This window comes from Anas acuta, chromosome 12 (assembly GCF_963932015.1).
Source record: "Anas acuta chromosome 12, bAnaAcu1.1, whole genome shotgun sequence".
Lineage (NCBI taxonomy): Eukaryota > Metazoa > Chordata > Aves > Anseriformes > Anatidae > Anas > Anas acuta.
In genome coordinates this window covers 17,555,870-17,572,212 of record NC_088990.1, presented here as the reverse complement: position 1 = coordinate 17,572,212, position 16,343 = coordinate 17,555,870, and the positions used below count along the sequence as shown (strand labels likewise).

The following is a 16,343-nucleotide window of genomic DNA, read 5'->3' as shown; positions in this document are numbered from 1 at the left end:
CTGCTGGGCTTTGTGCCTGTGCCCCAAGCAACTGATGACACGGAAGGGCGCAGCGCCTGTATTTCACTGCGTGATTTTATTGGGTTTGGTTCCTTTTTTCACCTTGCCCTTCGAGGTTAGTGTCCCCCGTCCCCCCCCCCCTCACTCGGGCCGGGGCGGGCTGCAGCGCGGCGCCGCCCCTTGGCGGCTGCGCTTTGCGGGCTGTAAAGCAGCGCCGGGTGTCGCGCCGAGCCGCGCCGCGCCGAGCCGAGCCCAGCCGCGCCTGGGCAGCGCCGGGGGCTGCGCAACAACAAAACCGCGGCCGCCTCCAGCCCCGGCGGCTCCGCGGGGGGCGCCGGGCACCGGGCCGGGGCCGCGGGGACCCTCCGGGGCCGCTCCTTCCCCGCCTCGGCCTCGCTCTCAGGTACCGGGCGGGGCGGCGGCGGGTGGAGGGGCCGTGGGGGGGGGGGCTGCGGGCTGCCCCTGCTCCCCTCTCCCCTCCTCATCTCCGTTCCTCACCTCCCTGCTCCTCCGCTCCGCTCCCCGGCCGCTGGCGGGGGCTGCCCGCGGCGGGGCCGGGCCGGGCCGCTCGGGGCCGTTCGTCCCCTCGGGGCCGCCCCCTCGGAGCGGGGCCCGGCGGGGGGGTGGGGGCCCCGCTGCGGGCTGGGGGGGCCCCGCTCCGGGCCTCGCCCGCCGCCCCCCGGCCGCGGGGAGCCGCCGCGCTCGGCGGTCTCCTTGGGAATCGGTCACAGAATTTCCCCTCCTGGAAACCAGTCCTGGTTGCGCCCGTAACCGCCCCAACGGCCCCCGGCTCCTGTCTGAGGCACCCAGCGCCTGGTAAACAAGGAGGCTGTGACCCTGCGGGGGGCAGGCCGGCCCCTCGCGGGTACAGGGGAGCGGGGAGGTGTGGGGCCGCTCTCCTTCAGGTGGGGTTTCAGCCGGGCGTACATCGGTGGGGTTTTGTTGGGTTTGGCTGCGCTCCTGCACGGCCTCACATGGCTTTGTGAGACCCCCAGCGAGGCCTGGCTGCCTCGGCTGATCGGTGGTGGCCTTCGTGCCTCCCACTCCTCCGAAAGAAGATACCACATGGAAGTTAGGGGCTTGCTGGAATTGTAAAACCATATCTGGTTCTTGGTGGGATTACTTCAGAAATTAATATTTAATGAAAACAAAAGAATTGGCTGCTGGGCAGGGGCACCTCTAGGTAACATCACGGTGTTACAAACTGATAAAGGAGAGCCGGGTTATCAGGTGGGGAAACAAGGCTTACCTGGCCTTTGTTGTAGCTAGTGAGAAATTCCGGAAACAGATTAATTCTGTTTGCTTGGTGAAATATTTTTTGAGGGAAATCATATGAAAAGAATTGGAATGTTTTGTCACTCTTAAAAATTAAAGCTTCTAATAGTTGGCATACCCGTAGCTCTTGCTGCCTAAGTAGCTTTACACCAATGTAAACGTTCTTATTCCTCCTTTTTTGGGATAGAGGAACTTTACTGACCAACCCCTCCCTCCCACCCCCAAAAAAAAAGAGCTATTAGCCGGGATTATATGTGGTTCAGGTTGTGCTCTTGCTCGCATGCAGGGCTTGATAGGGAAAGATGTGATTGATGTGATCTCCGTGCTTGTGAATGTCTGGTCACCTGTCGTGCTCTTATCCACAGTAGAAAATGACCTCTTTTTGAATTCATAGAACAGGAAAGTCTGTGCACATCTTGTGTTTCATTTGATTTAACTAAAAGGGTATAAGACACCAAGCTTCCTGTTTTAAAACTCTTGAAGTTATGCGTATTGAAACTTCTTTATTCACAGTTGAAGCCTGTACAGCTAGCGCTGCAGTTACGTCTAGCGTTGGGAGCCCGGGGGTGAACAGCAGCCCTAAGCATTTATGCATATTTCACATGGCCTTTCAAAATCTGCATGAGAGCATTCTGACCTTTCAGAAGTGTCTTTCTTGAAGCAGGGACTTTCGTAAAGTGTACCAAGAGTAGTATATCTTGGTAGATCCATGACGTTATCAACACTTTATCTTCAAATTACTAGTTTTGTACACCTTTGTAAGCAGTTACAATAGCCTAGTCTTTCAGCAGAGGTGGCTGTGCTGCAATAACAGTTAGCTGACATCAGTTACGGTATTTTTTTTCTTCTTAAAGTCAAGAACCTTTCATCTCAGTTGTTTCCATTTCCTCCAGTAGTGAAGACTTGAATTTGAGAAGATAAAGGTACTAGTGCCCCATCCCCAGCTGATGAAGTCCAGAGGTCAAGGTGTCAGGCAGTTTAATAAATGGGGAAAAAGTACAGGGGTGCGGGGCATCAGGACAACTTAATTCAGAGGTAAACAATGGGGTTAGCACGGGGAGAGATGGATTTGCCACAGGCAGATGTTATATAAAGGTTTCCCAACAGCTTTACTAACGCATAACCTCTTTAAGGTCAATTTTATCACCAGGTCTGTAGTGCTTCAATTCTTTGCATGTCATTTAAAGAGATTTAGAAATATGATAGGAAATATGCACAACATAAGAATAGAATAGTTATTCCCAGTCATAGTCCCTAAAGATTTTGCAGTGTAAGTGGTAGTGATCAGCTGCTGCTGAAGTCTGCAGTGCTCTTAAAAGAAATGCGAAATGCATCCTTAGTTTTTACGCTAGGAAACTTTGTTCAAAAAACAAGGCCTAGGTTTAGTGTTTTTTTTTTTTTTTTTTTTTGTGGTGGTTTAATGTCAGGCCAAACAGAGACCCCTAATACAAAAAAGGGGAAGAGAGAATGGAATATGTTTCCTTCACTAGCCCAGAATTTTATAGTTGATGCAATTTGGAAAAGTAACGGCTGTGACTTGAAATGATGTTTGCCTTAGTATCTACCAAATGAAACTTCTTTGGAAAAGGCTTGTCCGAGACTACCAGCAAGAGACTTCCTTCTCTGTTTTGGTAGGGGAGGGAAGGTGGTGGCAATCAATCAAGTGCCATCCTGATAATACCTGGCTGCTGTCAAGTGAAATGTTTGATTTTTACCCACAGCTGCTTTGCTCTAGTAGGTGAAAGGACTGGAGAAGGTGCATTCTCCTTCCATCTTAACCTGGCACGTCTACTTTGTTTAGTGTCTGCAGATTCTCCTACTTCTCACCGGCTTCCTAAAGAACAGCGTAACCCTGCATTAATGCTTAATTTCTTAGTTCTCACCTGCAGGATTTTTGTTAGCAGTCATAGCAAAGATCATGTCATACTTAGCTCCTTAGGGCTTTATCAAGAAATGTTTGCAAAATGATACTGCATTAGGAACAGTTAAGTGTACCCGAAAGGTCAAAACTGCCAGAGGGACTAATAAATAAATTGTTAAATTATTTTTGATGGCTGTGTAATTCAGAGTTTCCCTAAGCATCTCTGGAAGCAATTCTCTTAAAGTTGGCTGAAGCAGAATCCCCAGTTAAGATCTTAAGTCTAGTAAAAGAGCAAGTGTATTTTTGTCATTCTTTTATAAAGCTACAACTCCTTACTCCCAAATTCACTGCAGTTATGTTTGTCTTGGAGTTCACCGAAGCCAAAGCATTCCTGATTGCCAAATCATAATGCTTCTGTCTTAAAACAGTGATTTACATGGTGTTAGTGTAGTTAACAGAGTTGAAGCCTATGACAGAGCAGAGAAATGTCTAGACTGAAGAATGTGCTCGTGAGCACCGTGTTTGTCAAATCCACCTGCTCGCATCTGTTGTGCGAAGGCAAATGGATTCCTTGCCCAAGCGGGTAAGTGCACGTTAATGCTTTGGTGCTTGGATTTCCCTGGGTGCCTTAACCATCCTGGGCTGATTCATAGCGTATCGCAGGGGAACTTGCTTGTTGTTCAGAGGGCTCTGTGCAGAGCTGTTCCTAGCCTGCCAGCTCATCTAGCTGAGGTGCATCCAGCTGCGCATGCTCCTGTGGGCTCCCTCCATTCCAGCTGGAATCAGGCCACAGATCCATCCAGTCCTCGGGAAGAGCTCTTCTGCCGTAGCTGTCCTGTGCTGGGTTCTCCTCAAAGACGTAAGAGCCAGTGCAGTGCTTTCAGTGGCCTCTTGGATAAAAAGAATAAACAGAAATCCAATGGTAGTAAATCTCAGAGGTGAATGCGAACATGGCGTAACAGAGGCTTTCTGCACCTACTTTAAAGGTGGCCTGATGTTCTGGTTGTCAGATGATTGCTTTACTGCTGTGAATTGACTAGTGCATGAGGAAACAGACCTGGAAGCAAGTTTTTTTCAGACATAAAATTAAGGAGTCTGCTGGTCCAGAGGCTGGTTTCTGTTGGTTACGTGTACTGTGTGTGGTTTGACTTACCTTTGAAATGCCTTTGCAAGGTTAATAAGAGTAGTACTGTACTTACAGTAGCATTGTTTCACTTGGACAGTAGCCTTCCCACATCAGCCATGGTTCCTAGAAGTGACTGTGTGGGGTCAGTAAGCCTGCCTGCCCTGCCGTGCTGTGGCTCAGGTAAAACTAACGCCCCTCTCCAAAGCACTGGCAAAGCCTTCACACAGGGCTGGCTGTAACGGAGTGTCTGTAGGAGGCTGCCAGCAAGAACCTGTTTCCAAATGCTGTCATGCAGCTGATAACTAATACTATACATTGTTCTGACGTGCTGTGCCTTTGTGTAGGGCAAACGGTAAGTTTTCTGCCCGGGGAATTCTCAGGCAGTTCTGTCGCTCAAAAATCACGGCATCCGTTACGGCTCCAGCTGCGTTAGGGCACAAAAAGGGAAATGGAGAGTGGTTGGGAAATTGGAAGTGATGCCACCTAACAGCAAAGCAAACATAACAGAAATTCAGATTGGCTTTGGGTTGTTGCCGTTTTGTAAAGGTGTGTAGATTTTAAACCATCAATTGTTTTATTTTCCAGCAAAGATTAAAAGACCAAAATACAGTATACTAAAAATTTGGTGTTAAACTCTAAAAGAGCGCAGTTTCTCATTACACAGTGAAAAAGAACAACAGTCAAAAGCAAAGCTGGGTGGTTCTGAAGTGATTGCACTTGTATTGCTGACAGTGGGACTGAATTTTGGATGTTTGTGTTCTTGCTGCTCGACATTGTACAATTTCCCCTGCTTGATAGGGTTGAAATGCATAGGGCGTGACTGCACCTTCAAGGCTTACAGGTGTTTTGTCCTGAGCTGCTTCAGTGAGCCCTTTGGTTTTGTTGAAGCAGGGCATGGTAGCACTGAGATTCGTTCTTTGTGGCATTGTAATAGCTTCTCAAATGGCTCCCAATCCCCTGGCAACCTCAGTTGGGCCGGGGTCATGCATTAATCAGTCTTGTTTGGCTCTCTGCCCTTGAGGAAGGGGAGTAGTGGTACTTAGGTTATCTTGCGTTTGCCCAAGGACTTGTACAAATTTTAAAAGTGTAAGTTTCTAAGTTTACCCCTTCTCTGGTGTCTTGGTCCATCTGGTGGAAAAGCCTTGCTGAAAGAAGAAAAATGCATCTTTTACTAACAGGACAAGGATGTCTGTTGGTGTTCCAAGATGCAGTTTGTACTCTACTTTCATTCACTGGACCATGCTTCAAGCTCTTGATAGCCCTGTCTGCCAGTTCAAAAAAATACAGTGCTAGGAACAGTATCCAAAACAAGGTCTGTGGGTGTGTGCCAGAGGCTAACAGAAGTTTTCTCATGAAGACAGCCGTACCCATGTCAGTTTACAGGAGTGAAAATAATGTTAAAAGCAACTTTTATAGAAGCCATTTGATAGTACTAGGGAAGGGAGTAATTTTTAAAATTGTAATGGTGAGTTCAGATAGCATATGCAAAGAAAACACAAGGTAGGACTTAGTAAAGGATTTACATATGGAAAGTGATAGAAACTTTCTTTCTGAAAGAATCTTAAATAGCTTTGCTTGCCTGGTGTCACTGTATGCATGGGCAGCTGAGGTGGGTTCATAAGTGGTCCAAGATACCACGGAGTTGTTAGGGAAATGAAATTGCTGCATTCTTTCAGGGTGAAGATAGCAGTATGTTCTGCAAGCTCTTGGTACTCCCCAGAGCCATCATATTTGGAAGAATTTTTCCCTCTATTGTCCTCTAGGTTTAACCCTGGTTACCTGACTGACTTGTAAGTGCATTTAGGGTCTGTGCGGTGGGGAGTGCGTGGAGGCAAGGGGAAATCACTGTAATGAGAGAGGAGAGGGAAACTGAAGAAGATCTGGTACCTAAAGGGGGTAGAGGAAAGCTGGGGAGGCACTCTTTTCAGGGGATGTAGTGATAAGGACAAGGAGTAACAGCTTTAAACTAAAATAGGGCAGGTTTAGATTAGATATAGGGAAGAAATTTTTTAATATTAGAGTGGTGAGGCACTGGCCCAGGCTGCCCAGAGAAGCTGTGGGTGCCCCATCCCAGGCAGTGCTCGAGGCCAGCTTGGATGGGGCTTTGGGCAGCCTGGGCTGGTGGGAGGTGTCCAGTGGGGTTGGAACCAGGTGATATTTAAGGTCCCTTCCACCCCAAAGCATTCTGTGATGTAAAGTGGGGAAATAGCTGACATGTGATGAAGCTTTTTTCCTTGCTGCTTTCCATCAAGCCTAGGAAGGCTTCCTAGAACTCTACCAAAATAGTTCAGCCAGGAAATACCTTTTATATGGCTCTCTGGGTGTAGGTGTGTATTACACCAACAAGACAGAGACTGGTGATTTGGGGTTATGTAAGAAGCCTGCTCTGAAGGTGAGCAGAAGGTGTGCAGTGGCTGGCTGGCCATGTGTCAGAGCACGTTGTGCTTACTGCAGACAACTTGGAGGGAGTTGATCAAGGTGCTTTTTGATGCCTAAAAAGGTTGTTTCTTGGTGACAAAGGGAGCTGAGTATATTTTACAATCTACCTGAAAATACATCTTCAAAATAATGATAGATTACTTATATTCATCAAGTTTACATGAAAATTTGAGTTCATGTGTCTTGAACTGTTGCACTTTCTTATAGTGCTGACTTCAGTACCATCGTGCTGCTTGACTGTCAGTAGTGAAACTAATTCTTAATGCCACCTTGCTCTCTGATAACTCATGTGCTTTGCTTTTATGTGATCGGAAACTTCTGTCTGATGTAAAGATCTCAAAACTTCTATTTTGACTGATTGAGCAGTTTCAAAGGACTTCCCCCAATTCGCATGAGTGTTCTTGCAGTGCTGCATGGCTTGCGGGGACTGATACCGATATTCTTCAATTCGTGCAGTGAGTGGATAAGTTGTGGATGGGGCACTTCTTGATTCTGAATCGAGTCATACACTTTTGGGAGGAACTTAGATGTATGGTTTTCAGATAGCTCTGTTACCAGCTGTTCAAATCTTCATTTAAAATGGCATAAAAGATGTTACCTCCTTTTTCTTTCCTCTCAGAGTCTTGATTCCCTACATTAAAAAGGAAGAGGAGCACTTACTGCATCTTGTTGCTTTCTGAAAAAGCTTCAGAGGACTATTTTAGTGGGTGATTTTGTAGGACCTTCTAATAGTTTAACAGCAGATAATATTCTAATGACTTTTAATTCATTGCATAGTATTTTTGTAGTCCCTCTTAAAGTTTGTCTTAAATTCTGTGTAAAACACTGGACTTGTATGTAGCATGTATTTCTTTCACCTGAACACTAAAAATCTTAGGAAATTGGACTCCAGTTGAATAGTAAGCTGTTCATCTTGCTTCTGTCTTTTCTGCTGATTTTTTGTTCAAAGATTTCTAATAGCACTTCTAAATACTGAATGAATAGGTTATTAGTAATTGTTGATAGCCACCATTCACTTCAAAAATGTTTAAGCTGTTTGTGTAATTTTTAAATGGCAGCCAGCAGCTCTCAGATGAGCAAGCAGTCCATCAGGATGTGTATTGACTAGCAAAAATGAAAGGTTCTTGATTATTTACTTAAGTGAGTTACTGCTGACTTTCCCACGTTTTTAGTAGTGCAAACACACAAGGTATTTGGCTTGGAGTTACCTGACTGTAATATCTAGGCTGCTCACTGGAGTAAAGCTAAGCTAGTAACTGTTTCACGTGTGCTGGTTTTCGCTGTGTGGTGGTTGAGGTGTTTTTGTCATCTTGGAGTAGATTGCAGTTTCTCAGTGCAAAGTTTTTCACTTTGTATTTTTGCTGTAGCTTCAATACCTCTATGTTTTAGTGCAGTGGCCTCTGTGCTGCAGTAAGCAGCTTACATAAAGGTGTATGCTTTGTGGTTGCATAATGAGAAAATTTGTTTTTGTTCATGTTTCTTTATTAAGAGAAATTCAGAATTAAATTGAATTATTCCTTTAGCTTATCATAGTACAAGAACAGCAAGCTTGTGAATAGGCCAGGAGTGTAGTGTAACGTAAGTCGTGATCATGTTCAAAGGGAGCAACCTCTGAATAAATTAATGTTTTCCTTTGTTTACCAAATCTAAGTGTTTTGTGGATTTTCTGAAAGAGTTGTGGTGAAATATAGGGTTATTGTGGGAGGGGCTGGCTTGTAGTTGGATTGTGGAAAAGTTTTGTGTTGTGTTTCTGTGAAATAGTGCTGAAATAACAGGCCAAAGGAGCTGCTTAAAGGTGACCTTGTAAGGATGAGAGAGACTTTGTATTCCTTCATCTCTGTGTGCTTATAACAGCTTTGAATTCCAATTTCATGTTCTTATTAGACTTCCATTTTACAATATTTAATTCTTGGTTCCAGAGAGAGATGGTATTGCGGGGGGGGTAAGCAAGTGGGAACTGGTATTTTCCTTCAGGAGCTGAGAACAATTCCAGTGCTTTTGTAGAGGCCTTTTCTCATTTTTGTTTACTATGAAAACTTACACTCTCTTAATATTTGTCCCCAGCTTGTTTCCAATTTTGCATCTTTGTTATTTAGTCCTAGACAAGGAGGTAGCCTTACAGTACATGCCACTAGACTGTACTGCAGTAAATTACCAACACGTGTTGTCCAGGGTGCAGCAGCCCCGCTAACACTTGGACATGAGAAATACCTCCTGCTGCCGGTTGTGTTTCGGTGAAGTGAAAGTAAGAGGCAGTCCTGCTGCATGTACTGACAGGAAGAGTTAGAGGTTTAACAGCCCTTAAATGCTTAGTCCGACTTGCGTGTAGTGAGCTTTCAACCTACAGCATATGGTTATATTTTCCATCAGTAATTCCGGTAGAAAACAGCAGTGCTTTTGTAGCTGACGCAGGGTGTAGGTCTCATGTTTAACAGTAACTGTCAGAGATGTTTGTAGGATTCCTGGTGAGAAGACTCAAATGATCTTTTCAGCTGGGGTTCTGGTGTCCACAAGACTCTTGATTTCCAGGAAGATCCAGTGAACATCTTGGTTTCGTTAGGGCTTAGTACTGCAACATTTATACCTTGTGCACATTTTTTTTTCAGATTGCATCACTTGAAGAATTAGATGAGTTGCTTATGGCTGTGAGGAGAGCACAGGCTGATAGGGATAACACGTACATTTAGACCTGTTGCCAATTCAGACAAGTCTTTCGTAAGAACGTGAACAGCAACTGGCTCACAGCTGCTCCTGGAAGTACTAATTTGTGGAACAATCTCAGAAATGTTAATTTGACTCTGTGTTGTAGTTTCAGTCTTGTATTGATGAATTCTATGACAGTGACCGGGAGCTTTAAATGTTGGCAACAAGTAAGAACATGTCAGCCTTCTGGAAACTGAATTTGGTGGTTCAGGCAGAAGATGCTGACTGGAGTAGGCAGTGCTACCTACCAGAGATCTTACCGTTGCTGACTTAGTCTTTCTTGTGGTCTCGCAGACGTACCAGATGTGCTGCTTGAGGAGCCTCATTTCCACATGAGCTACAATTACGCAGTTTTTTTGTTTTTTTTTTTTGACGCAGCCTCCTGGTTAAGCCAGGTACCACTGGTTGTGTGTGTGTGCAATGAATCAGGTGGGTGTCTGATCTGACTGGGAAATCTTTCTCAGTTTGGTCAGCTCTGTAGTCTGTTTCAGTGTATTAACACTTCTGGCAGAAGAGCACAGGAGGTGTTCTTCAAGCGAGCTGAGGGGGTGGCAGTAAAGAGGGAGCACTTAGCTGCTTAAGTAGTACAAGTGGCAGATGTCTACAGTAGCCTTATTTATATGAGGTGCAAAAAAAAAAGTTGTATTACTTGCAGTAAAGAGTGCTTTGGTGGTTATCACTGCGGGAACCAAATTCTTTTGTCACTTCGTTTTGGGAATTTAAGCAGAAAGCAGAGGTGCCAGGTGAAGCAGGTAGAAGGTCAAGTATTACTGAGGTTATTGTTTTGTTTTCCTCTTTGTAGTCACCTGGTACACAAGTTTTTATTAGAAATGGTCTTTGAGGCTAACTTTTTATGTTATCAGCCTGGTATTTGACCCAGAGGGGAGCTTGTCTGGTGCTGACTATTAAGGGTACATGTGATAGATGCTCAATTTCTATTGCAGAGTAGAACATGGGCTGAAAACAGCTTTGTATGTACACTATACTATTAATGTGTGGTTATTTATTCTCTTTAAATAAACTGATGGCTTTCTATTACTTTACCCCAAAACAGTAAGGTTCAAAATGTCTCCTGTTTTATTCATTCCCTTGTCAGAAAGTAATCGTGAATTCTAAGTAACTCATTTTTATAGCTCAGTTGTTGTCATACTGTATCATGCATTGTATGCAAGGCATTCAATGTCTGTATAAGAATACAGTTTAGTTGATGGTTAAATATCGGAGCTCCTTAGCTCAAGGTCATGCAATTTCTGTAAACAGTAGCCTGTAAAACTCATGCTTAACCATTGGTAAAACAGACATTCATGTGTTTCGCAGACGTACGTTGATATTTCCTCCGTGAAAGCGGTAGTATTTTTGCTGCCTACAGGAATGTCTATTCAATGCAAGTAGTATAATTGCGTCTTAACTAAAAATTACATGTCAAGCAGTATTTATAATATTGCTATGAAACACTTGTTTCATTTATTCATGTTTCACTTTTCCTGGGGGATGGGGAGTCTTATCAATAAATGACAAATTACTTGTTTCTTATTTTGGTCTTGAAAAAATCCATTGCTTTCTTTTTTTCTAATGCATATCTGTTTTTATTTCTAGGCCTTTCTTAAAACTTTCCATGTCTAAATGGACTCCTGAATGTAATATAGTTTATACTCTAAAAGCGGATATGAAGAGTGAAGTTCCTTCTGATGCACCAAAGAGACAGGAGAGTCTGAAGGGGATCCTCTTGAACCCTGAGCCTATTGGGGCAGCCAAAAGCTTCCCTGCAGAAGTTGAGATGATTGCTAGTAAAGTAGGGAATGAGTTCTCTCACTTATGTGGTGATTCTCAAAAGCAGAAGGAAATGAATGGCAACCGTACAGACCCAGACAAAAGTATTGTGGTGCGAAAAAAACGCAAGAGCCAGCAGGCTGGTCCTTCATATACTCAAAATTGTCCTGATAAAGAAAACCAAGGAATCTTAGGATTAAGACAGCATCTAGAAACACAGAGTGAAGACAATGACTCTTCTTTTAGTGACTGTATCTCTTCACCTTCATCCAGCCTACATTTTGGAGACTCTGACACAGTAACGTCTGAAGAAGAAAAAGATGCTCCTGTAAGACACCCTCAGGCAGTGTTGAATACTACAAGTAGAACTCATAGTGCAAGGTCACAAAAGTGGCCTCGGACTGAGGCAGACTCTGTACCTGGGTTATTAATGAAAAGGCCCTGTTTTCACAGCAGTTCTTTGAGAAGACTTCCTTACAGAAAGAGATTTGTGAAAACCAGTTCTTCACAGCGGACACAGAACCAAAAAGAACGAATTTTAATGCAGAGAAAAAAACGGGAAGTGTTAGCTCGGAGAAAGTACGCTTTACTACCCAGCTCTAGCAGTTCAAGTGAGAACGATCTCAGTAGTGAATCTTCTTCCAGCTCATCTACTGAAGGGGAGGAAGACTTATTTGTGTCAACTGGTGAAAACCACCAGAACAATACAGCTGTTCCTTCAGGTAAAACTGAATTCCTGAGGTACTTTTATTATGGAGCTTTTGCTATGTGCAGTATGCTTTTTTTTTTCAATTTACAGGTGCTTTGGAGTGTTTGGTTTTGTGTTTTTTAAAGGAGTTACACTGCAAGTAGACTTAACTATAATAATAATTTGAACATTAGACCATAAATTCTTGGGAAAAGCACATTGATAACTTCCAGTAAAACTACAAATCTAGAATCCTCCAATGTAAAAGGTGAAGTTAATGGTCTAAACAAGGTGCTGGAACATCGTTGAATCTAATTTAGTCACATGCCGTGGAATTGTTCCATTTTAAAGTTATTTTAAATAGCATTAAAGATGTTAGCTTTTACACTGTAATTGCTAAACTTTGTAATACCGTTTTGTTAAGCGATTGTGGAAATGACAATTGTCTGGTCTCAGAACGTAGGAAGAGGTATCTATACCATGTCTGCTAGTATAATTAACAATGCTTGACAACTTTAAAAAGACAAGGTCACTGTGATAATGATGTGAAATAGGATTAGTGGAAGGTAGCTTTATTACTGCAATAATGAAAGAAAATTCTAAGGCCTGAAGTTGTGGAAAGCAGAGTATTGTATATATACCAAATACTTAGTCAGTGAATGATCTTGCAGTTGTTTACAGAGATGCTTCTCTAGTATGTCTTGATAGGTATTTAAGGATATGCTCAAATGTTATTTTTCTCCTCCTCTACCACTTGTCTTAGAATTCCCGTTCTTCATAAAGTTGCCAAGAGAAAGGCAGTTGCAAGACTGGGGCCAGTTATATTCATGATGTTGCAGTTGTGCCTTCTGTGAATCATTTCAGCTTTTTGTTGAGCATGGAGAGGTAGATACACAGGACGTTACATAGTGTTAGTCTGTGCTGCCATGTTTCATTTATCTATTGTTCAATGACAAATGTGTTTTACAAAATGAAACGGTATCTTGGACTGTGTTGATCTTTATTCAAAGAAAAACTGACTGAAATTGCAAGTACAAGGTAAAAAAAAAAATCTGTATGTTCATGTTAGGGCACAACGTATGCTTGAACAGAACCATAGTACTAAATAGATTGTTACTTATTCATTGTTGTAGGAAATAATTTAAATGCTATTCTTTAATATACTGTTTTAATACAAGAAGTAAAATTTGTAATGCAAAAATCTTACTCATGCAGTGTTAGGACTGCATAAATAACTCTAAAATGGGAGGACTATTGCACAGGCTTAATTATCTCCATGCACATTCGTGGGGACAGAAATGCAATTTTCTTAAGCTTTGAAAAATTACGTGTCTGAAATGCATGTCCAAGCATAGAGAAGGTACAAGTTGTAAATAATTAACGTAAGAGGACATGCATACATTCATACTAAAAACAAGTTTGGGAAATTACTATGTCAACACTTCCTATTTCCTGGTTAATCATTTCTTCTCATTTTCAGAGAGGATGAACTTTCTTGTAACTGTAGAATGATGTAGGACCATTAACAATGCTCTTTCCACATGCAAGCACACACAGTGTGCCAGGCAACAGTGAAACTAGTAAATGTATGAGGAAACGTAGGTTATGGCTTCTCAGGCAACCATCTATTTCTAACCACGATAAATGTATTTATGAAGAGAACTTTCAGATATGTTTTAATCTACTTGAACTGCTAAAACCTATTGCACTTTTAAAATTAAAATTCATTTAACGCCATGTCTGAACTTCTCTTTCTGCTGAAGGGTAGAACACAAGGATTTCTACAGCAGGGCTTTCCTTAGGTATTTGAAAAGAGTCTGTTAGAGAGCTCTTTAAAAATGGATGTAATAATCACTGAATATTCAAGCTGGTCAGGTAAATTCTAATAATTGTGTAATGTTATTCTGATGGTTGGGAGGCTAGAATTTGCAATTTGTTTCATGTAGTCATGTGAAAAAGTAAATATACTGTCTGGTAGCTTTATACTTGCTACTTGAAACGTGCGTTGAAAAGCACATTTAATTAATTTGAGGTAGTATTAATTCTCGCATTGATTAACTCTGCACCAGTTGAGATGAAACTACTGGTGTAAGTTGTGACTGAAATAAGTTACACTTAAAGAATATGTATTTTGGTGGCTGTACTTCAGAATTAACACTTTCAGTGAGCTGAGAAGTAATTCTGGGCTAGGAGATACAAATACTGTATTTCTTTTTCCAGTGGACACATTGATGGAAAGGCTTTGAGCATTTTATTTACATGGACGATAGAATGGGAAGTTGAGCAGACTTCCTTTGTGCTAGTGCCCTATTTTTAGTAAGAGAAGAGCCTGATTAACACTTCAGGTAGCTTTTTGGTTATATAAGGTATTTCTAGTTAGCTAATTGGGACAAAAATGGGGCTGACTAAGAAAATAGTATTTAATTCCTCTCTGTAGTGAGCAAGCATGATGTTATATATCTGTATGGAGAGGATTGTATTGCTAGCAATGCTACCCTAGCCTCTTACTGTCTGGGAAGATTCCCCTCACCCCCCTCTAGATTGGCACTCGAGGGCTGTGTATGCATCTGCTGCAAGGACACAATATATTGAAAGGCAAAGATCTTCCACTACCATTGTGAGGCCTGCAGCATATATTTAAAAGTACTAGAGGGGGGTCTTAGGAAAGGAGAAGAAGAATCAGAAAAGGAAAAATACTATTTTAAAAGATACGGTAGTAACTAAATGCCTACTAAGCAGTCAGCACAGTGATGTGACTATTATTGTGGCCTACTTGCTAGCAGTTTGTGTGAAGGATATGTCAAAAATACTTCTTTGTTTCAAACATTGATTTTTTTTTTCTAAAAACACAATGCATTTAAAGACTTGGCAATTTTGATTAACATACACTGTTAGTAAAAAATAATTTGAGTATTGCAAGAAATTAAAATAACACATCTTTTGAGTCAACAAAGTAATATATGAGTTCCTATAGGTAATGAAATTAACTTGGTTATTTTTGGAAAATGATGTGAATGGAGGTCTGCGTTTTCTTTGTTATTCTTTTAATGATGCCTTTTATAAAATCTTTACCACCCCTTCACCCTGAAAAAAAAAAATCACAACAGAAAAACACACCCAACGAAACCAATGCTTTACAGAGTTTGTCCATCTTTTCTGTTACAGGGCTTCAGCTATTCTTCTGGTGGAATTCAGGTGCTTTGGGAATAGAAGGGGATTGAGCAAGTACCAAGTCAGGACACCTGGGACTGGATTAGGTTGTTTGACCACCTGTTGGTCATAAAGGGCAGCTGTCCTCATTAATTTGGAGATGACCAGATGAGGCTTGTTCAGGGGAGGGAGGAGAGTTTGGGGACATGGACAATGCAAAAAACAACTCAGTGCAGTTTAATGATGTGGTTACACTTGAAATTGCGGTGCTACTAGGGCTATCTGTTCTAATCTATATGTTGCTCTGTTAATATTAATTGAAATAGGGGGCTCACAGTTAAAATGACTGCAAATGGCAACATTTTTACTGTAAAACGGGTATTTGATTGTGTTTTGTTAGGTAGCCCAGAAACTTTTCTCTAACCGTTAGAGGGGAGGACCTGTGTAAACACCTATAGAGAAAATCCTGTGGCTTTGCAGCTTGTTACTGGCTTTGGATCTCTGTAACATTGTAATGAAACTTCTCTGATACTCTGGTACAGACAGCATTTTCAGCTTGGACCTAAAATGGCTGGGGTTGCCATTTGGAGACAGCCAGCACTTCAGAAAAAGCTAGAATGGAGCAGGTTTTACCTTCACATACTCTCAGTTGGCAGTAAATCTAAACCATGAATAATGGGAAGTGTTGTTAAAAAAAAAAAAAAAAAAGTATAATTTTGTATTATGAATTGTTGGCCTAATAGGCCTTAGAATTCCTTGCAAGCCAGACTTTATTTTTTCTGATTGCTGGTGCTAGACAGGTCTTGTCACTTTGCTTAGAATGTGATGCTGATGAGAAGCTGCTCCAGCTTTTGTTCAGGGCTGATTGGAACAAGCTGCTGTTAAAAAAGAATGATGAGCCCGAATCCACTCCCATATTTGTTGTGTGTCTTCCAAGAATGTTGAATGTAGACATCTGATATTTTAGAAGCCAGAGGCTGGTGAAAATGCTAATCCGAACATGAAGTGCTACTTGTTTGCATTAACGGGTTTCTGTTAACAGCTCAAGATGAGCACACATGAAATGGAAATGAGCTGTCTTTTGTTAATGATTTTTCAGTTACTTAATTTCTGCTAAAATTACACCGTGCTCTTTTCTTCCCACAGTAACTGATGCAGGTCATAATTAAGAGCTTTTATCTCAGTAGTGAACAAGGAAACCAATCTGTGTCCTTTCTACTGTGTTACTGGAAGGGGGCTAGGGAAGAGCTCTGAGTAGTGGGAAAGGCAGCACCTGGCCGTGTGAGCAGCCCCCGTTAGCTATTCTCACCGTACCTATCCGGCGTGAATTG

The 16,343-nt window shown here is 42.3% G+C and overlaps 1 protein-coding gene across 8 annotated transcripts in view; it reads left to right on the top strand.

Moving 5' to 3' along the window:
* The window catches only part of RNF111 (ring finger protein 111), a 51,111-nt gene that overhangs the window by 5,878 nt on the left and 28,890 nt on the right, over positions 1-16,343 (top strand). For 7 of the 8 annotated variants that reach the window (XM_068695553.1, XM_068695549.1, XM_068695547.1 and 4 more), the window contains one exon: positions 11,001-11,896. In XM_068695553.1, coding sequence (XP_068551654.1) covers positions 11,020-11,896 — 877 coding nt within the window. In that variant the 5' untranslated portion in view covers positions 11,001-11,019. Of the gene's footprint in view, positions 1-198; positions 404-11,000; positions 11,897-16,343 lie in introns of those variants that run through there. The other variant, XM_068695554.1, reaches the window with a different exon arrangement.